This window comes from Pleurodeles waltl, chromosome 12 (genome assembly GCF_031143425.1).
Source record: "Pleurodeles waltl isolate 20211129_DDA chromosome 12, aPleWal1.hap1.20221129, whole genome shotgun sequence".
NCBI lineage: Eukaryota > Metazoa > Chordata > Amphibia > Caudata > Salamandridae > Pleurodeles > Pleurodeles waltl.
In genome coordinates, this window is record NC_090451.1 from 623,941,794 (window position 1) to 623,964,415 (window position 22,622).

Sequence of the window (22,622 nt, forward strand, 5' to 3'; positions counted from 1 at the left end):
TGGGTTGGCCAGTGCCTGACCTACCCTATCTGTGTCGTAGGAATGGATTCGCCACTGTAGGGCTGCTCGCTTTTTTTTTTTTTTTTTTAGGGGGTGTGGGGTTGGGGGGTGGGGGGAGGGTGTTTGAGAGAAGACGGCAATCGTATCCCGGTGTTGCCCTCATCTGTGCCACATCCGGGACGGTGTATCCAGAGGTATGTTTTCCTGGGGGTCTCCTTCCTGTATCTGATCCTGTCCGAGGGACTGCTTGAGATCTGTCCCGTTTGGGCTAGTGGCCCGCCGTCCAATCCTTCAGAAGGGGGCTGCATGCCTGACCAGCAAAGTGAACCTCCTATCCAGTGGGCGGGTTTAGGATTGTCATTAGCTCTTGTCACAGAATGCCCCGTCTTTGCTGGGGTGCGGGGAAGGGGGGGGGCTGGTCGATGCTCTCTTGTTCCCAGCACTGCGAGGGGCCAGACGGCAGGGACCCCGCCCTGATCACAGAAGACCACGGAGATGTTAATTACTCCACTTTGTAGCGGCAAGGGTAGCTCTGTCGATGGTAATGTCAGGACCCTTGCGATTGCTCAGTTGAATAGGTAGCCGGGATGGGTAGGTGATGCTAGTCTATGTCAGTGCTTCGTTGCTTCCTTTTTCCCCTGCAAGGGTGGGCACCCCCCCTCTCTGATCACCTGCTTCTGTTTCCTAGGGGTGGGGGCCAAGGGAGGAGGATACGACGTCCTAGTGTGCAGCACTGCACTGATGATCACTGGCGATGGTAAAGGGTCACCCAAGTCGTGATCTCTGTACCTGACAGGCCGGTCCGCTCTGGCCTCGAAAGGCACGGCTCCGCCCCAGTCAAGGCCTTTCCTGTCGGGGTGCAGTAGTCCTTCCCACTATTATCTCTGGACCTCCTCCACAGAGATCAGGGCTCCATAAGTTTTGGGGAGCCTCCGGGGATGTTATGATCCCGTTTGTTGTAGCCACGGGGCCCCCACCGCCCCTCCGAGTCCGATACCGGCTCTTGTGCTCTGAAGGTGGGGAGGGGGGTCAGGGGGGTGAGGGCTCGACGTCCTGGGGAGCGGCGCGACGCTACTGACCAGAGGTGATGGGGCGAGTGGTGTTGTCTCCGTCCCGGCAGGCCGGTCCTCTCTGGCCTCGGGAGAAGCAACTCCACCCCCGGACAGGGCCTTTCCTGTCGGGATGCACGGCGGTCTTCCCCGCTGCTGTTGTTGGTCCACCTCAGCAGGGATCAGGTCTCTGTGTATTTATAAATCCTCTGGAGGGTTTTTAATCTTATTTGCAGCGGCCGCGCAGCCCCCGCCGCCCCTTCGGGTTAGGCAGCCATCTTCTCTCGCGGCCCGGCCACGCCGCCTGAAAAATAACTTCTGATAGAGATTTCTAATCATACATTTCTCAACTTTTGAATATTCTAGAGGGTTTAGACAGGATCTGGAAACTTTTTCAGAAGTACCTCTGCATTTCTGGTAGGTGATGCCATACGTCTCTGCACTGATGCCGTTCAACCCCGGAAAGAACGTAGCCTATATATAGACGCCACTCTGAAGCACTGACAGTTCCTTTCTTTCCATGCCCTCCTCTTCTCTTAAAGACAGTTTACCTCAAATGTTATTTTTTACTTGTGCAAGGGATATGTCACACCCACAAACAATAGGTTTTAAGACCTGTATAGACTGTGGCAAAAAAATGTCTCCGACAGACCCTCATCAGGGTTGCCTGTAGTACCTGGGGTCAGGCCACCACCCTAAGGTCTGCAGTGACTGTGTGCTGATGAACTCAAACAGGAAACACCATCACCTACCAACAAGTGCCTAATAACTAGCACATGTCAAACTGATCTTGTTATTTCAAAATCATTCTACATTTCCTCCCCGCCAATGCAGACAACTTAGGTATGGTTGCTTCTCGGTCTTTGAAAGGGCTTCAATACAGTCTATAGTATTCTGACTATATTATAGGTCCATCTGAAGTTTATGACCTGCTTGTAGGAAGTTGGCTCTGTATGTGCTATTTCAAAGTAAGGAATAGCATGCACAGAGTCCAAGGGTTCCCCTTAGAGGTAAAATAGTGGTAAAAATAGATAATACTAATGCTCTATTTTGTGGTAGTGTGGTCGAGCAGTAGGCTTATCCAAGGAGTAGTGTTAAGCACTTGTTGTACATACACATAGACAATAAATGAGGTACACACACTCAGAGACAAATCCAGCCAATAGGTTTTGTTATAGAAAAATATCTTTTCTTAGTTTATTTTAAGAACCACAGGTTCAAATTTAACATGTAATATCTTGTTCGAAAGGTATTGCAGGTAAGTACTTTAGGAACTTCAAATCATCAAAATTGCATGTATACTTTTCAAGTTATTGAAAAATAGCTGTTTCAAAAGTGGACACTTAGTGCAATTTTCACAGTTCCTGGGGGAGGTAAGTTTTAGTTAGTTTTACCAGGTAAGTAGGACACTTACAGGGTTCAGTTCTTGGTCCAAGGTAGCCCACCGTTGGGGGTTCAGAGCAACCCCAAAGTCACCACACCAGCAGCTCAGGGCCGGTCAGGTGCAGAGTTCAAAGTGGTGCCCAAAACACATAGGCTAGAATGGAGAGAAGGGGGTGCCCCGGTTCCGGTCTGCTTGCAGGTAAGTACCCGCGTCTTCGGAGGGCAGACCAGAGGGGTTTTGTAGGGCACCGGGGGGGACACAAGTCCACACAGAAATTTCACCCTCAGCAGCGCGGGGGCGGCCGGGTGCAGTGTAGAAACAAGCGTCGGGTTTTCAATGTTAGTCTATGAGAGATCTCGGGATCTCTTCAGCGCTGCAGGCAGGCAAGGGGGGGATTCCTCGGGGAAACCTCCACTTGGGCAAGGGAGAGGGACTCCTGGGGGTCACTTCTCCAGTGAAAGTCCGGTCCTTCAGGTCCTGGGGGCTGCGGGTGCAGGGTCTCTCCCAGGCGTCGGGACTTTAGGTTCAAAGAGTCGCGGTCAGGGGAAGCCTCGGGATTCCCTCTGCAGGCGGCGCTGTGGGGGCTCAGGGGGGACAGGTTTTGGTACTCACAGTATCAGAGTAGTCCTGGGGTCCCTCCTGAGGTGTTGGATCGCCACCAGGCGAGTCGGGGTCGCCGGGTGCAGTGTTGCAAGTCTCACGCTTCTTGCGGGGAGCTTGCAGGGTTCTTTAAAGCTGCTGGAAACGAAGTTGCAGCTTTTCTTGGAGCAGGTCCGCTGTCCTCGGGAGTTTCTTGTCTTTTCGAAGCAGGGGCAGTCCTCAGAGGATGTCGAGGTCGCTGGTCCCTTTGGAAGGCGTCGCTGGAGCAGGATCTTTGGAAGGCAGGAGACAGGCCGGTGAGTTTCTGGAGCCAAGGCAGTTGTCGTCTTCTGGTCTTCCGCTGCAGGGGTTTTCAGCTAGGCAGTCCTTCTTCTTGTAGTTGCAGGAATCTAATTTTCTAGGGTTCAGGGTAGCCCTTAAATACTAAATTTAAGGGCGTGTTTAGGTCTGGGGGGTTAGTAGCCAATGGCTACTAGCCCTGAGGGTGGGTACACCCTCTTTGTGCCTCCTCCCAAGGGGAGGGGGTCACAATCCTAACCCTATTGGGGGAATCCTCCATCTGCAAGATGGAGGATTTCTAAAAGTTAGAGTCACTTCAGCTCAGGACACCTTAGGGGCTGTCCTGACTGGCCAGTGACTCCTCCTTGTTTTTCTCATTATTTTCTCCGGCCTTGCCGCCAAAAGTGGGGCCTGGCCGGAGGGGGCGGGCAACTCCACTAGCTGGAGTGTCCTGCTGGGTTGGCACAAAGGAGGTGAGCCTTTGAGGCTCACCGCCAGGTGTGACAATTCCTGCCTGGGAGAGGTGTTAGCATCTCCACCCAGTGCAGGCTTTGTTACTGGCCTCAGAGTGACAAAGGCACTCTCCCCATGGGGCCAGCAACATGTCTCGGTTTGTGGCAGGCTGCTAAAACTAGTCAGCCTACACAGATAGTCGGTTAAGTTTCAGGGGGCACCTCTAAGGTGCCCTCTGGGGTGTATTTGGCAATAAAATGTACACTGGCATCAGTGTGCATTTATTGTGCTGAGAAGTTTGATACCAAACTTCCCAGTTTTCAGTGTAGCCATTATGGTGCTGTGGAGTTCGTGTTTGACAAACTCCCAGACCATATACTCTTATGGCTACCCTGCACTTACAATGTCTAAGGTTTTGTTTAGACACTGTAGGGGTACCATGCTCATGCACTGGTACCCTCACCTATGGTATAGTGCACCCTGCCTTAGGGCTGTAAGGCCTGCTAGAGGGGTGGCTTACCTATACTGCATAGGTAGTGAGAGGCTGGCATGGCACCCTGAGGGGAGTGCCATGTCGACTTACTCGTTTTGTCCTCACTAGCACACACAAGCTGGCAAGCAGTGTGTCTGTGCTGAGTGAGAGGTCTCCAGGGTGGCATAAGACATGCTGCAGCCCTTAGAGACCTTCCTTGGCATCAGGGCCCTTGGTACTAGAAGTACCAGTTACAAGGGACTTATCTGGATGCCAGGGTCTGCCAATTGTGGATACAAAAGTACAGGTTAGGGAAAGAACACTGGTGCTGGGGCCTGGTTAGCAGGCCTCAGCACACTTTCAATTGTAAACATAGCATCAGCAAAGGCAAAAAGTCAGGGGGCAACCATGCCAAGGAGGCATTTCCTTACACAACCCCCCCCCAAACGAAAGAGGATGAGACTAACCTTTCCCAAGAGAGTCTTCATTTTCTAAGTGGAAGAACCTGGAAAGGCCATCTGCATTGGCATGGGCAGTCCCAGGTCTGTGTTCCACTATAAAGTCCATTCCCTGTAGGGAGATGGACCACCTCAACAGTTTAGGATTTTCACCTTTCATTTGCATCAGCCATTTGAGAGGTCTGTGGTCAGTTTGAACTAGGAAGTGAGTCCCAAAGAGGTATGGTCTCAGCTTCTTCAGGGACCAAACCACAGCAAAGGCCTCCCTCTCAATGGCACTCCAACGCTGCTCCCTGGGGAGTAACCTCCTGCTAATGAAAGCAACAGGCTGGTCAAGGCCATCATCATTTGTTTGGGACAAAACTGCCCCTATCCCATGTTCAGAGGCATCAGTCTGCACAATGAACTGCTTAGAATAATCTGGAGCTTTTAGAACTGGTGCTGAGCACATTGCCTGTTTCAGGGTGTCAAAGGCCTGTTGGCATTCCACAGTCCAGTTCACTTTCTTGGGCATTTTCTTGGAGGTGAGTTCAGTGAGGGCTGTCACAATGGATCCATATCCCTTCACAAACCTCCTGTAATACCCAGTTAAGCCAAGGAATGCCCTGACTTGAGTCTGGGTTTTTGGAGCTACCCAGTCCAGAATAGTCTGGATCTTGGGTTGGAGTGGCTGAACTTGGCCTCCACCTACAAGGTGGCCCAAGTAAACCACAGTTCCCTGCCCTATCTGGCATTTGGATGCCTTGATAGAGAGGCCTGCAGATTGCAGAGCCTTCAAAACCTTCCTCAGGTGGACCAGGTGATCCTGCCAGGTGGAGCTAAAGACAGCAATATCATCAAGATAAGCTGTGCTAAAGGACTCCAAGCCAGCAAGGACTTGATTCACCAACCTTTGGAAGGTGGCAGGGGCATTCTTTAAACCAAAGGGCATAACAGTAAACTGATAATGCCCATCAGGTGTGGAGAATGCTGTCTTTTCTTTTGCTCCAGGTGCCATTTTTATTTGCCAGTACCCTGCTGTCAAGTCAAAGGTACTTAGAAATTTGGCAGCACCTAATTTGTCTATGAGCTCATCAGCTCTTGGAATTGGATGAGCATCTGTCTTGGTGACAGAATTGAGCCCTCTGTAGTCCACACAAAACCTCATCTCTTTCTTTCCATCTTTGGTGTGAGGTTTGGGGACTAAGACCACTGGGCTAGCCCAGGGGCTGTCAGAGCGCTCAATTACTCCCAATTCCAGCATCTTGTGGACTTCCACCTTGATGCTTTCCTTAACATGGTCAGACTGCCTAAAGATTTTGTTCTTGACAGGCATGCTGTCTCCTGTGTCCACATCATGGGTACACAGGTGGGTCTGACCAGGGGTTAAGGAGAAGAGTTCAGGAAACTGTTGTAGGACTCTCCTACAATCAGCTTGCTGTTGGCCAGAGAGGGTGTCTGAGTAGATCACTCCATCTACTGTACCATCTTTTGGGTCTGATGACAGAAGATCAGGGAGAGGTTCACTCTCTGCCTCCTGATCCTCATCTGTTACCATCAACAGATTGACATCAGCCCTGTCGTGGAAGAGCTTAAGGCGGTTTACATGGATCACCCTCTTGGGGCTCCTGCTTGTGCCCAGGTCCACCAAGTAGGTGACCTGACTCTTCCTCTCCAGTACTGGGTAAGGGCCACTCCATTTGTCCTGGAGTGCCCTGGGAGCCACAGGCTCCAGAACCCAGACTTTCTGCCCTGGTTGGAACTCAACCAGTGCAGCCTTTTGGTCATACCAAAACTTCTGGAGCTGTTGGCTGGCCTCAAGGTTTTTGGTTGCCTTTTCCATGTACCCTGCCATTCTAGAGCGAAGGCCAAGTACATAGTCCACTATGTCTTGTTTTGGCTCATGGAGAGGTCTCTCCCAGCCTTCTTTAACAAGAGCAAGTGGTCCCCTTACAGGATGACCAAACAGAAGTTCAAAGGGTGAGAATCCTACTCCCTTCTGTGGCACCTCTCTGTAAGCGAAAAGCAGACATGGCAAGAGGACATCCCATCTCCTTTTGAGCTTTTCTGGGAGCCCCATGATCATGCCTTTTAATGTCTTGTTGAATCTCTCAACCAAGCCATTAGTTTGTGGATGGTATGGTGTAGTGAATTTATAAGTCACTCCACACTCATTCCACATGTGCTTTAGGTATGCTGACATGAAGTTGGTACCTCTGTCAGACACCACCTCCTTAGGAAAACCCACTCTGGTAAAGATACCAATGAGGGCCTTGGCTACTGCAGGGGCAGTAGTCGACCTAAGGGGAATAGCTTCAGGATACCTGGTAGCATGATCCACTACTACCAGGATATACATATTTCCTGAGGCTGTGGGAGGTTCTAGTGGACCAACTATGTCCACACCCACTCTTTCAAAGGGAACCCCCACCACTGGAAGTGGAATGAGGGGGGCCTTTGGATGCCCACCTGTCTTACCACTGGCTTGACAGGTGGGGCAGGAGAGGCAAAACTCCTTAACCATGTTGGACATGTTGGGCCAGTAGAAGTGGTTGACTAACCTCTCCCACGTCTTGGTTTGCCCCAAATGTCCAGCAAGGGGAATGTCATGGGCCAATGTTAGGATGAACTTCCTGAACAGCTGAGGCACTACCACTCTCCTAGTGGCACCAGGTTTGGGGTCTCTGGCCTCAGTGTACAGGAGTCCATCTTCCCAATAGACCCTATGCGTTCCATTTTTCTTGCCTTTGGACTCTTCAGCAGCTTGCTGCCTAAGGCCTTCAAGAGAGGGACAGGTTTCTTGTCCCTTACACAGCTCCTCCCTTGAGGGTCCCCCTGGGCCCAAGAGCTCAACCTGATAAGGTTCAAGCTCCAAAGGCTCAGTTCCCTTAGAGGGCAGAACTTCTTCCTGGGAAGAGAGGTTCCCTTTCTTTTGCTGTGTTGCAGTTGGTTTCCCAACTGACTTTCCTGTTCTCTTGGTAGGCTGGGCCATTTTTCCAGACTCCAGCTCTACTTTTTCACCCTGTGCCTTGCACTGTGCTCTTGTTTTCACACACACCAGTTCAGGGATACCCAGCATTGCTGCATGGGTTTTTAGCTCTACCTCAGCCCATGCTGAGGACTCCAGGTCATTTCCAAGCAGACAGTCCACTGGGATATTTGAGGAGACCACCACCTGTTTCAGGCCATTGACCCCTCCCCATTCTAAAGTAACCATTGCCATGGGATGTACTTTTCTCTGATTGTCAGCGTTGGTGACTGTGTAGGTTTTTCCAGTCAGGTATTGGCCAGGGGAAACCAGTTTCTCTGTCACCATGGTGACACTGGCACCTGTATCCCTCAGGCCCTCTATTCTAGTCCCATTAATTAAGAGTTGCTGTCTGTATTTTTGCATGTTAGGCGGCCAGACAGCTAGTGTGGCTAAATCCACCCCACCCTCAGAAACTAGAGTAGCTTCAGTGTGGACCCTGATTTGCTCTGGGCACACTGTTGATCCCACTTGGAGACTAGCCATACCAGTGTTACCTGGATGGGAGTTTGGAGTGGAACCTTTCTTGGGACAGGCCTTGTCTCCAGTTTGGTGTCCATGCTGTTTACAGCTATGACACCAGGCCTTTTTGGGATCAAAGTTTTTACCCTTGTACCCATTGTTTTGTGAAGAGGCTCTGGGCCCACCCTCCTGTGCAGGTTTTTGGGGGCCTGTAGAAGACTCTTTACTATTTTTAGTTTTGGTTGTCTCATCACCCTTCTGCTGGGGAGTCTTTGTGACCCCTTTCTTTTGGTCACCCCCTGTTGAAGTCTTGGACACCCTTGTCTTGACCCAATGGTCCGCCTTCTTTCCCAATTCTTGGGGAGAAATTGGTCCTAGGTCTACCAGATGCTGATGCAGTTTATCATTGAAACAATTACTTAACAGGTGTTCTTTCACAAATAAATTGTACAGCCCATCATAATTACTTACACCACTGCCTTGAATCCAACCATCTAGTGTTTTCACTGAGTAGTCAACAAAGTCAACCCAGGTCTGGCTCGAGGATTTTTGAGCCCCCCTGAACCTAATCCTGTACTCCTCAGTGGAGAATCCAAAGCCCTCAATCAGGGTACCCTTCATGAGGTCATAAGATTCTGCATCTTGTCCAGAGAGTGTGAGGAGTCTATCCCTACACTTTCCTGTGAACATTTCCCAAAGGAGAGCACCCCAGTGAGATCTGTTCACTTTTCTGGTTACACAAGCCCTCTCAAAAGCTGTGAACCATTTGGTGATGTCATCACCATCTTCATATTTAGTTACAATCCCTTTAGGGATTTTCAACATGTCAGGAGAATCTCTGACCCTATTTATGTTGCTGCCACCATTGATGGGTCCTAGGCCCATCTCTTGTCTTTCCCTCTCTATGGCTAGGATCTGTCTTTCCAAAGCCAATCTTTTGGCCATCCTGGCTAACTGGATGTCCTCTTCACTGGGGCTATCCTCAGTGATTTCAGAGGTGTTGGTCTCTCCTGTGAGGGAACCAGCATCTCTGACTATTATTTTAGGAGTCAGGGTTTGAGGGACCCTGTTCTCCCTAGATAGGACTGGTAGGGGGGAATTGTCCTCCAAGTCACTATCCTCTTCCTCTGAGTTGCCACCCTCAGAGGGGTTGGCCTTTTCAAACTCTGCCAAAAGCTCCTGGAGCTGTATTTTGGTAGGTTTGGGGCCCATTGTTATTTTCTTTAGTTTACAGAGTGACCTTAGCTCTCTCATCTGTAGATGGAGGTAAGGTGTGGTGTCGAGTTCCACCACATTCACATCTGTGCTAGACATTATGCTTCTAAAAGTTGGAATACTTTTTAAGAGACTAAAACTGATTCTAGAATCTAATTCAAACTTTTAACAAACTTTTAAACTCTAAAAGAAATGCTAAACAGGATCTAACACAAGGCCCTAGCAGGTCTTTTAAGAATTTAGAAAACTTTTCAAATTGCAAAAATCAATTTCTAATGACAATTTTGGAATTTGTCGTGTGATCAGGTATTGGCTGAGTAGTCCAGCAAATGCAAAGTCTTGTACCCCACCGCTGATCCACCAATGTAGGAAGTTGGCTCTGTATGTGCTATTTCAAAGTAAGGAATAGCATGCACAGAGTCCAAGGGTTCCCCTTAGAGGTAAAATAGTGGTAAAAATAGATAATACTAATGCTCTATTTTGTGGTAGTGTGGTCGAGCAGTAGGCTTATCCAAGGAGTAGTGTTAAGCACTTGTTGTACATACACATAGACAATAAATGAGGTACACACACTCAGAGACAAATCCAGCCAATAGGTTTTGTTATAGAAAAATATATTTTCTTAGTTTATTTTAAGAACCACAGGTTCAAATTTAACATGTAATATCTTGTTCGAAAGGTATTGCAGGTAAGTACTTTAGGAACTTCAAATCATCAAAATTGCATGTATACTTTTCAAGTTATTGAAAAATAGCTGTTTCAAAAGTGGACACTTAGTGCAATTTTCACAGTTCCTGGGGGAGGTAAGTTTTTGTTAGTTTTACCAGGTAAGTAGGACACTTACAGGGTTCAGTTCTTGGTCCAAGGTAGCCCACCGTTGGGGGTTCAGAGCAACCCCAAAGTCACCACACCAGCAGCTCAGGGCCGGTCAGGTGCAGAGTTCAAAGTGGTGCCCAAAACACATAGGCTAGAATGGAGAGAAGGGGGTGCCCCGGTTCCGGTCTGCTTGCAGGTAAGTACCCGCGTCTTCGGAGGGCAGACCAGAGGGGTTTTGTAGGGCACCGGGGGGGACACAAGTCCACACAGAAATTTCACCCTCAGCAGCGCGGGGGCGGCCGGGTGCAGTGTAGAAACAAGCGTCGGGTTTTCAATGTTAGTCTATGAGAGATCTCGGGATCTCTTCAGTGCTGCAGGCAGGCAAGGGGGGGATTCCTCGGGGAAACCTCCACTTGGGCAAGGGAGAGGGACTCCTGGGGGTCACTTCTCCAGTGAAAGTCCGGTCCTTCAGGTCCTGGGGGCTGCGGGTGCAGGGTCTCTCCCAGGCGTCGGGACTTTAGGTTCAAAGAGTCGCGGTCAGGGGAAGCCTCGGGATTCCCTCTGCAGGCGGCGCTGTGGGGGCTCAGGGGGGACAGGTTTTGGTACTCACAGTATCAGAGTAGTCCTGGGGTCCCTCCTGAGGTGTTGGATCGCCACCAGGCGAGTCGGGGTCGCCGGGTGCAGTGTTGCAAGTCTCACGCTTCTTGCGGGGAGCTTGCAGGGTTCTTTAAAGCTGCTGGAAACGAAGTTGCAGCTTTTCTTGGAGCAGGTCCGCTGTCCTCGGGAGTTTCTTGTCTTTTCGAAGCAGGGGCAGTCCTCAGAGGATGTCGAGGTCGCTGGTCCCTTTGGAAGGCGTCGCTGGAGCAGGATCTTTGGAAGGCAGGAGACAGGCCGGTGAGTTTCTGGAGCCAAGGCAGTTGTCGTCTTCTGGTCTTCCGCTGCAGGGGTTTTCAGCTAGGCAGTCCTTCTTCTTGTAGTTGCAGGAATCTAATTTTCTAGGGTTCAGGGTAGCCCTTAAATACTAAATTTAAGGGCGTGTTTAGGTCTGGGGGGTTAGTAGCCAATGGCTACTAGCCCTGAGGGTGGGTACACCCTCTTTGTGCCTCCTCCCAAGGGGAGGGGGTCACAATCCTAACCCTATTGGGGGAATCCTCCATCTGCAAGATGGAGGATTTCTAAAAGTTAGAGTCACTTCAGCTCAGGACACCTTAGGGGCTGTCCTGACTGGCCAGTGACTCCTCCTTGTTTTTCTCATTATTTTCTCCGGCCTTGCCGCCAAAAGTGGGGCCTGGCCGGAGGGGGCGGGCAACTCCACTAGCTGGAGTGTCCTGCTGGGTTGGCACAAAGGAGGTGAGCCTTTGAGGCTCACCGCCAGGTGTGACAATTCCTGCCTGGGAGAGGTGTTAGCATCTCCACCCAGTGCAGGCTTTGTTACTGGCCTCAGAGTGACAAAGGCACTCTCCCCATGGGGCCAGCAACATGTCTCGGTTTGTGGCAGGCTGCTAAAACTAGTCAGCCTACACAGATAGTCGGTTAAGTTTCAGGGGGCACCTCTAAGGTGCCCTCTGGGGTGTATTTGGCAATAAAATGTACACTGGCATCAGTGTGCATTTATTGTGCTGAGAAGTTTGATACCAAACTTCCCAGTTTTCAGTGTAGCCATTATGGTGCTGTGGAGTTCGTGTTTGACAAACTCCCAGACCATATACTCTTATGGCTACCCTGCACTTACAATGTCTAAGGTTTTGTTTAGACACTGTAGGGGTACCATGCTCATGCACTGGTACCCTCACCTATGGTATAGTGCACCCTGCCTTAGGGCTGTAAGGCCTGCTAGAGGGGTGGCTTACCTATACTGCATAGGTAGTGAGAGGCTGGCATGGCACCCTGAGGGGAGTGCCATGTCGACTTACTCGTTTTGTCCTCACTAGCACACACAAGCTGGCAAGCAGTGTGTCTGTGCTGAGTGAGAGGTCTCCAGGGTGGCATAAGACATGCTGCAGCCCTTAGAGACCTTCCTTGGCATCAGGGCCCTTGGTACTAGAAGTACCAGTTACAAGGGACTTATCTGGATGCCAGGGTCTGCCAATTGTGGATACAAAAGTACAGGTTAGGGAAAGAACACTGGTGCTGGGGCCTGGTTAGCAGGCCTCAGCACACTTTCAATTGTAAACATAGCATCAGCAAAGGCAAAAAGTCAGGGGGCAACCATGCCAAGGAGGCATTTCCTTACACTGCTTATCTCAGAATAAACTACACACAAAGACCACCACAAAATCTCAGAGAAGCAACAACTACACTGGTAGTCCAATCACATGCTGTGAAGGATGATCACTTACTCTAAAAAAACTCTCTTATGAATGATACAAAGGGGTTTAGTTGCCATTTGCTAAACGTCCACTAAGCAGAAGCAGTTCAATAAAAGGTTTAATATATCCTTTACTACATTAAATAATTCTGTCCTACTGCATGTTGACATAACTTTTGAAAATGAACTAATCTGGTCTATAGCCTTAATCCCCCAGCAGATCTGCACTGTTCTACTACAGACATCACTTTTTCTTTCTCCTGGTGACCCATAATCACTTGCAACAATATTAAAGAATTTAATGATGGCAGTTTGCAACATATTGCAACAACACAAACATAGGATAAAAATGTATTACAATGTAACTGCACCTCATCTATATTGAAGAGAAGGGACATGGGTGTTTTATACATACCCTGTCGGGAGGCCTATTTCTCAGGTGGTGCATGAGAAACCAAAGCATGTGGTTGTCAAAGAGATCTGTGTGTCGTAGGCTTTCTTCATCCCGCTCTCGTTTGTTCTTCTTGATGATCTAAGAAAAAAGACAGAGAACAAGTTACACATGACACACCAACCATCTTTTGACTGCTCACAAAGGCATGCATGCATTATGTAAAGATGTGTTATCACAAAGAACAATCCAATGTTGCCATTTCTTCAATCCGGAACCAGTGCAGCTGTCACCAGAGCTTAAGAGTTCAATAGAAAAAGAGCTCTAGGCAGCACTACTGAAAGAGGGTCACTGGCTCTGTCCATGTGCCAATCTTCCTCCCTACTAGATTTGATTGGGAGGAGGTTGTGCACTTCCTGTGAAGTATTTGTATTGTACAGATTAAGCACAATATGGTAGGCCCAAGCTAGTTATGGTAATAATCCAATGATTAAGGTTATAGACCAGATTAGTTCATTTTCAAAAGTTATGTCAACATGCAGTAGGACAGAATTATTTAATGTAGTAAAGGATATATTAAACCCAGTGGTCCAATAAGGGCTACACTATGTTAAGGCCTGTAGACATGCATTTTTCTAATGCAGACGCCAGGTCTCACATTGTGAATTTTCTGACAAATATTAGAGGAACGGCGTTTACATTGAACAAAATACATATAATGTGTTTAGAAATCATTGCCAAACATCATAGACAGCTTTAAATTATAACCCCTATGAAATTTGCATTGAAAATAGGTTTTGCATTGTGAACTGCGTGACAAACAAAACTGGAACAGCCTTTACATGTTGAACTATTTCACAGCTGCAATAGGAACTGGTTTTACACTGTGAACTCTTCACAAAACAATAGCAAGGGGTTTTACATTGTAAACACTGTCAACTACAATGGAGATCTTAGATTTTGACAAGCCATATGAAGAAGTTTTACATTTTGAACTAAGAAGCAAATATAGTAGGAATGTGTTTAACTCAGTGAACTTGTATGTAGATTTCTTTTTAGGTATGGCCACAGCAAATGCTTGGTGTCACTAGAAAGAGATAATATTCTTGTCAATGGATACTTTGGGTCTCCCTGAGAGGTTTTGGGTCTCCCAAAAAAGTTACTTACCTACATTAATGCTGTAACCCCCCACTTTTTGCCTCTTTTTTTATGCAACTCTGACTGAAGTGCGCTGGGTTCCTTCTAATCAGATCCCCAGTGCCAGATTTCTTCCTAAAAACAAGACACCTGGTCCCTTGATCCCCGAGTGGCCAGGCTCTTCGGCACCTCTAAGTCCCCTGGTAGCTGGGGAATGGGTACTAAGGAGGGACCCTAAGAGCTGCAGCATAACTTGTGCCATTCTAAGAAACCCAGCACCGACCTCATACAGACTGCTATTGTAGGCTGCGTGACAAGGTGCTTCCTAAAAGTGAAAACACGACATGGCACACAGCCTGTGTGCCATGTACCCTAAACACTGAATGTAATATTTGTAAGCCACTCCCACAGCAATCCTTACAGCCTGAAGGCAAGGTGCATTATATTACATGTGTGGACCTATCTGTAAGAGCAGATATGCCCCTACTAAGTCTTTGTCAATTCTTACAAACAGTAAGTGAACAAGGAAGCCATTTCAAGTACATGTGCTGGACAATGGTCAAGACAAGTTCCCCAGCTACATGATAGCTTCCCTGACAATAAGGATGTTTGGTATCAAACATCTCATATTAATAAACCCTCAGTGATTCCAGTGATAGATTTATTAATAGATGTAGCCAGAGGGCACCTTAGAGGTGTCCCCTGAAAATCTACCAACTGCTGGTGAGTTCAATGACTAGTTCTACCCAGTTTGCCACCAACAGACGTTGATTTGAACCCCAAAAGGGTGAGAGCGTTTGCATTCTGGAGGTCAGAAACAAAGCATTATCTGGGAGAGGTGTTTAAACACCTCTCCCAACAGGATGACCTGCAAATCTGCATTCCAAGACAGGGAGTTTCCAAGAAGTCCACTGCCTTTGGTATGCAGAACAGGCCTTCCTCAGAGGAAGATGCTGATCCACGTTGCCCAGGGGTCATCTGGCACCTGGACAGGCGGGAAAATTAACTTTGTGTGAGACGTGCTGCATTTCCAGGATGGACACACCCCTGGGGTAACCAGCCTGAAATGAACACAGTCATAGGAATTCCACCATCTTGTGAGTGGTGGAATTAGGAATTCTGAGACAGGGTGATGACAACCCCCAAAGGAAGTGGTCATCGAGGGGGTGTAGTGACCCCAAGGGTAAGTAGCCCATTGGCTACTACCCTCCGCTCCCCCTTAATGCCCCCTAACTTAAGTATTTATGGGACTCCCTGATACCAGGACTTCAGATCTTCACTTGACACAAAGGAAGAAGTGGACAAGAAGCCTGCTGAACTTGGGGACCGAGGAGCACGATGGACTTGGAACCAACCCTGCTAGCCTGCCTGCTGCACCTGACCTTTGAGGAGTAGCTGACCTGGTCCTGCCACTGCAGCCTCCAAGAAAACAAAAGAGCAGCCAGTGCTTCGCAAATTGCCAAGGACTCCCTTGGAGCAGAGGAGCTGTTTCCAAGCATCTGTAGGCACCCACAAAACTGTAAGGACCACAGATATCTTTCAGGAAGAGAATCAGCAGGTGATCCAAGGTGTTTCAAATGGCATAAATTACTGTAACAGTATACCAGTGTTGGCAAGTCTCGGCAAGAACACATTGATAACCTTCTGAACACCAGACACGCAGTACCAAAATCGAACCTGACCATTAGCAAGAAAAGATGGGATTTTTGTCAGCCAGCACTTTTATGGTTTACATTTTCTTGTGTTAGAGAATGAAACTTGATACAGACAAGAGAAGGGCCAGCCTCAGTGTAAGAACTCTGGAGTGTATCATCCTTTCAAGTCAGTGTAGCATTGTATGAACCTGTAACTGTAAATATAGTGTGTGGGCAGCATTTCATAAAGGGGAGAATGGGTTAGCCTATTGGTGGAGTTTAAGAAATTTACCAGTGATATGCAGGTTGACCTGCTTTTGTAATTTATTTTTCGGTTTCCTGCCCATTAATTTAGCATACAGTATGACTGTGCCATTATGTATACAACAAATAGAACATGGAAGGATCAATTAGGCTGGAAGATGGCGATATGAATACTTGTTTTTTGTTAGAAGTAGGTATGTTTGCAATGATTTAATTTGATGTATCTAATAGGAAGCATGTTACATGCAGTTAAAATAATTAGAGCATACTAATAACATTCTTCAGTAAGCATTTTTTGTCTGGTCAAATTTGAAGCAAGCACAACAGAACGACATATGATCTTAGAAACATTTTCCCTTTGTGGTGGCTGCTCAAATGTGGGTCGACAGTCTGTGTTCAGATGTCATTACCGTTTCGTGGCTGCTCGGTGACCTCTGAAGGCAGTTGCTCAGTGCACTTCAGTATGACTGCTGTCAGAAACTAACAGTCCATTTGGACAATGCAGGCAGAAATGGCAGTAATTGAATGAGCCTCAACGCTATCTATCCATGCTCTTTAAATTTAAAACACCAATAACTCTAACTCAAGCAAATGCGAGACCCACTGCATTGCAAATGGTTTTAAATTGGTGTGTGTAGGAAGTTGGCTCTGTATATACTATCTCAAAGTGAGAGATAGTGTGCACAGAGTCCGAGAGTTCCCCTTAGAGGTTTATAGTGGCAAAATTAGATAGTACTAATGCTATATTTTGTGGTACAGTGGTCGAGCAGTAGGCTTATCAGAGGGTAGTGTTAAGCATTTGTTGTACACACACAGGCAATAAATGAGAACACACACTCAAAGACTTAACTCCAGGCCAATAGGTTTTTATATAGAAAAATAGTATTTTCTTAATTTATTTTAGAACCACAAGATTCAGAATTTAGGTAAGTACATACATTGTAAGGTACTTCACACAGGTAAGTATGGAACTTTGAATTAAAACAGTAGTATACACAGTTTTGGCAATAAGCTATTTTAAAAGTGGACATTCAGTGCAAAAAATCAACAGTTCCTGGGGGAGGTAAGTAATAGTTTGTTGCTCAGGTAAGTAAAACACAAGTTCAGTCTCCTGGGCATAGGCAGCCCACAGTTGGGGGTTCAAGGCAACCCCAAACCCTCAGCACCAGCAACACAGGGCTGGTCAGGTGCAGAGGTCAAAGGAGGACCCAAATAACATAGGCGCTTATGGAGAACAGGGGTGCTCCGGTTCCAGTCTGTAAGCAGGCAAGTACCTGCGTCCTCTGGAAGCAGACCAGGGGGGAGGGTTGGGGGGGAGGGACACCTGGGGGGGTTTGTAGAGCACTGAGGGGGACACATACAGGCACACAAAATACATCCTCAGCAGCACAGACGCAGTGTGAAAAGTAGGTGTCAGGTTTGTTGTAAAAACAATGAAGGGAAAAGGAGGTCACTCTGGCGATGCAGGCAGGGCACAGGGGGGGCTTCATGGGCCAGCCACCAACTGGGCTAGGATAAGGGCCGCCTGCTGGTTACTCTTGCACTGGTAGGCTGTTCCTCTCGGTCCTCGGGGCTGAGTGTGCAGTGCTTGGTCCAGGCATCGGGTTCCTTTGTTACCAGGCAGTCGCGGTCAGGGGGAGCCTCTGGATCCTCTCTGCAGGCGTCGCAGTGGAGGTGCAGGGAGGTCGATTCAGGGTGTCCACGTCGTTGGAGTCGCATGGGAGTCCTCTCTGCGGTGTTGGTTGTCCTGAACTCAAGTCGGGGGCGTCTGGTGGAGAGTGTGAAGACTCATGCTTCTGGGGGGAAGTTGGAGTCTCTTTAAAGTTGCTTGGTTTGCTGTTGTTTCTGGACAGAGCCACTGTACTCTGGAGGATCTTGGTCCTTTAGGGGCAGGTCAGTCCTCTAACTCATCAGAGGTCGCTGGTCGTGCTGGATGCGTCGCTGTGCAGGTTCTTTGAGTCTGGAGACAGGCCGGTAGGGCTGGGGCCAAATCAGTTGTCGTCTCCGTTGTGTCTCTGTGGGGCTTTCAGGTCAGCAGTACTTTCTTTAGGTTGCACAAATCTGATTTCCTGGGTTCAGGGTCGCCCCTAAAGACTCAATTTAGGGGTGTGTTTAAGCCTGGGGGCAGTAGCCAATGGGTACTGTCCTGGAGGGTGGTTACACCCTCTTTGTGCCTCCTCCCTGAGGGGAGGGGTACACATCCCTATTCCTATTGGGGGAATCCTCCAAAACAAGATGGAGGATTTCGTAAGGCAGGGGCTTACTTGGGGGCTGTCCTGACTGGTGGGTGACTCCTCCTTGTTTTTCTCATTATCTCCTCCGGACTTGCCACCAGAAGTGGGGGCTGTGTCCGGAGGAGGGGGCATCTCCACCAGCTGAAATGCCTGGGGCACTGTAACAACAGGCATGAGCCTGAGGGTCACCGCCAGGTGTTACAGTTCCTGCAGGGGGAGGTGAGAAGCACCTACACCCAGTGCAGGCTTTGTTCCTGGCCACAGAGTGACAAAGGCACTCACCCCATGTTGCCAGAAACCAGTCTGGTTGTGGCAGGCTGGCAGGAACTGGTCAGCCCAACACTAGGAATTGGACTTGTATACTGTATACAGGGGGCATCTCTAAGATGCCCTCTGTGTGCATTTTTCAATAAATCCCACACTGGCGTCAGTGTGGATTTATTGTGCTGAGACGTTTGGTACCAAACTTCCCAGAATTCAGTGTAGCCATTATGGAGCTGAGGAGTTCGTATTTGACAGACTCCCAGACCATATACTCTTTATGGCTACCCCTCAGGTACAATGTCTAAGATTTGGCTGAGACACTGTAGGGGCATAGTGCTTATGCAACTATGCCCTCCCTTGTGGTATAGTGCACCCTGCCTTACAGCTATAAGGCCTGCTAGAGGGGTGACTTACCTATGCCACAGGCAGCGGGGTGTGGGCATGGCACCCTGAGGGGAGTGCCATGTCGACTTAGTCATTTTCTCCCCAGCTGTGAGGCAGTGTGCATGTGCTGAGTGAGGGGTGCCCAGAGTGGCATAATACATGCTGCAGCCCTTAGAAACCTTCCCTGGCCACAGGGCTCTTGGTATCAGGAGTACAATTTACTGTGTTTGTGGTTGTCTGAGTGGCATCCACAAGGGAGCTGTCAACCAGCCCAGCCCAGCCGTGGACTGAAGACAGGATGTAAGGCACAGAAGGGTTTTAAGTGTAGAGAAATGCTCACTTTCTGAAAACTGCATTTCTCAAATAGTCATATAAAATCCAACCTCACCAGCCAGCAGGATTTTGTATTCCCATTCTGGCCATACTAAATATGACCTGTTTACCCCTTTCTAATCAGAACCTACCACTCAAACAGTATATGAGGGTAGCCTTAATGTTAGCCTATGAAAGGAGCAGGCCTCACAGCAGTGGAAAACAGATTTAGGAGTTTTCCACTACCAGAACATATATAACACACAGGTATATGTTCTTCCTTTTACCTACGTAGCACTCTGCCCTAAGGGTTATCCAGGGCCTACCAAAGGGGGGACATATGTAGAAAAGGGGGAGTTTCAGGCTTAGCAAGTACTTTTGAATGTGAAGTCGAAGTAACAGTGAAACTGCACACACAGGCCTTGCAATGGCAGGCCTAAGACATGGTTAATGGGCTACTTATGTAGGTGGCACAATCAGTGTTGCAGGCCCACTAGTAGCATTTAATTTACAGGCCCTGGGCATGCACATGCAGTCCACTTTACTAGGGACTTTTAAGTAAATTTAATATGATAACTGGGTATGAGCCAATGTCACCATGTTTTAAGGGAGAGAGCATATGCACTTTAGCACTGGTTAGTAGTGGAAATGTGCACAGAGTCCTAAAACCAGTGTCAAAAAGTGGAGGAAGGGAGGCAAAATGTTGGGGGTGACCACCCTAAGGCTGTAGCTTTTTCTGCTACCCTCCCTCTTCTTTTCAGAGGACGTCAGAGACGGCCCTTCCCCCTTCGTATTCCCAAGCCGGGTTCTCAGGCAGCTGAGTACAACCATGCGATAATGACAGCCTCAATGTAAAAGTTGAAGCGCCTGAAAGTTGTTGGAAATTACGGACTAAGGCAGGGGCTGGGATGCTTTCTAGCTTCTCCGTGTGGAAAGATAACTGTACGCCTTGCAGGTTAATGATTAGTTTTTGTCACTGGAAATTAAAGAGTTTGCGAATGATGCTTGTGACACTAATGCAAGCAACTATGGGTGCCAGTTCCCAAAATCAACTCGGCATAAAAAATAAAAACATATAAGGTCGACTCCAAAAACTACAAAACTCTGCCTACTCACAAACCTGAAAAGTGTAAACGCAGGCACAATGTTAATGTCCTCTTTGTCTCTCGCAGCACTCCTGGTTCTTCCCCAGCCCTCTCCTGCTGCAGGGTGAGGTCACCGGCGAAGGGTGTGGAACGAAATGAAAGAGCCCTGCCTGGAACAAGTCTGGATTAATAGCACGCACTGGGCGCCCTCGGGCAAAAGTGAGGAGAAAAGAACAATCTGTACAAGAATTTTTATGGGGGAAGCCTGGAGCAGTGATCCGAATTCTGCATTCTTCAGTCTGTAGATGTTATTGGAAGATTAAGTGAACTCACTGCTAGAAAAGCACCATCAGGAATCAAAGAATAAAGTAGTCCTACAAAATACCAGATGAACAGACAAAGCACAAGGATATAACAGTTGGCAGGTGCTCCGTAGGAGGGACCAAGAGGAATCATTGACCCCTAGCAAGTAAGGATTATTTAAGGACACTGAAACATGCAAATGAGAAGCAGGGGGATGCATTTAAGCCCACAGGGATGTATACTAAAGTATACTTGAGGTCTTACGCTTACGCTGGACCTAAAAACTGAATCTGAGGAGTAAGGAGAAAGATCAGCCATGTAAAACTCAAAGGATTAAGGAGGCAAAAACACGACTCTCAGAATTCAGTAGCTTCAAAATAGATATCCAGGCTCCACATTACCTACATTCCAACAGACCCGATTCAGGTGGGAGGCTCCTGATATTTTAAGCCAAAAATGTTTTAGTTTGACCGCTTCCTGCCTGAAATCAATGGTAGGAATATATTCTCGGTTTATTTGTATTTTTTTAAATCTCCCACTTTCCTCATCTAAAATGTTAGCATGTATGACATTAGCCAAAAGTGGTAAAAACGATTGCAATATGCAATTAAATAAAACCGTGTGACAACTCTTTTTGGAAGCAACTACTCCACCATCAAGACAAGCAGAAGCACTGACAGATTTCAAAGCGTCTACAGAAATCTGTAAAGACACATTGTTGTATACACTCGCAGTGATGCATGAAGCTGAACTACAAGAGCTCACAGACTGAAACTTGCAGTAATAATGCCTTTTCCAAACTATTACACAGACACTGACAAACAGCAGGTTAATTTTTCCTGTTAGAACAGCAATGTGAGACCTTTCAGCAATATGCAACAACCATTTGCAATGCAATAAGTCTCACATTTGCATGAGTTAGAGCTACTGGCATTGTAAATTCATAATTAAACTTTTCTTGCCAGATAAACTGGCCAACCCTGCCTCATAATTTGGTCTTTTCCTGCCACATAATTCAAGTGGCCCTGCATATCACTAAAGCATTTCCATTTACCTTCTTCCTCACTCAGCAGCCAAAAATGAAACTGCTGCCATTAGTATTCTAAATCTGCCATGCTAATTCCAATAGAATACCACTTTCACCACCCCACCATCAGAGTTGCTGGCTAACACAATCACCCCCCCCCCCACCACACAAAAAAAAGACATGAGATAGCCACGTAGGTGTAACGAGAGAAATAAACTTGAAGGGTCACCCAAACATATCAAGAGTGCTCAAACAGTCAGTCTAATAAAGATGTTAAGTTGGCCTGAATCATGGTCATAATTGCAATAAGTAGAGATTAATAAAGCATATACAATTATCATGTACACCCAATACAAACCTTTATCAGAAATAAACCTTTGGCATTAGACTAATGATCAGAACAGCCCCTAGAGGATACCACAATGAAAACAGCATTTGTAAGAAACATGGTAATGCAACCATATAGTTAGCCTCTAGAGGGCATAACCACATGAAAAGAGGATGGCAGCAAGTAATCAGTGTAACCATATATTTAGCCCCTTGAGGGCGTAGTGCATTACAAATCTTGAAGGCTAGCAAACGTATTGCAATAATAAAACAAACAAAGACCCTAAAACAAACTACTCCCAGCTGTAAACCAAAAGTTCCAACCATGAGAGAGCTTAAAAAAAACACAATAGTGGGAGGGGTTATTATTTGGGGACCCCTACTAGCCTAGTGTGGGGACCCAGAAATGATGCAGCCAGAAAGAGCATGTTGTCGTCAACATTTTGGTGGTGCTGATGGAGGTGGCGCTGTTCTGCGCTGTGAGCACCATGGCTGCCATGGAGCACGAATGGGGAGAGACAAAAAAAAAAGTTCGCCCACACTGAAGTATTATCGGCAATCGTGCAATAATCCATGTAACAGGGTCAGTCTGCAAGGCAGTAACAAAACCGTCCCAAGGCGGGAAAAACTTCCAGCATTTATCAAGGGATTTTTGAAAGCCAAGCCCACAAGCAAGTGAAATTGATGGGTGTGGTTTAAAGGCCACAGGATACTCACAACAGGTCGAAAAGCGCTTGCACGCGACCTAAAAAACAGC

At 47.7% G+C, this 22,622-nt stretch overlaps 1 protein-coding gene across 3 annotated transcripts in view; it reads right to left on the reverse strand.

Moving 5' to 3' along the window:
* The window catches only part of DCAF8 (DDB1 and CUL4 associated factor 8), a 285,829-nt gene that overhangs the window by 24,818 nt on the left and 238,389 nt on the right, over positions 1 to 22,622 (reverse strand). For all 3 annotated transcript variants that reach the window (XM_069217992.1, XM_069217990.1, XM_069217991.1), the window contains one exon: positions 12,919 to 13,035. In XM_069217992.1, the coding sequence (XP_069074093.1) occupies positions 12,919 to 13,035 (117 nt within the window). The remainder of the gene's footprint in view (positions 1 to 12,918; positions 13,036 to 22,622) is intronic.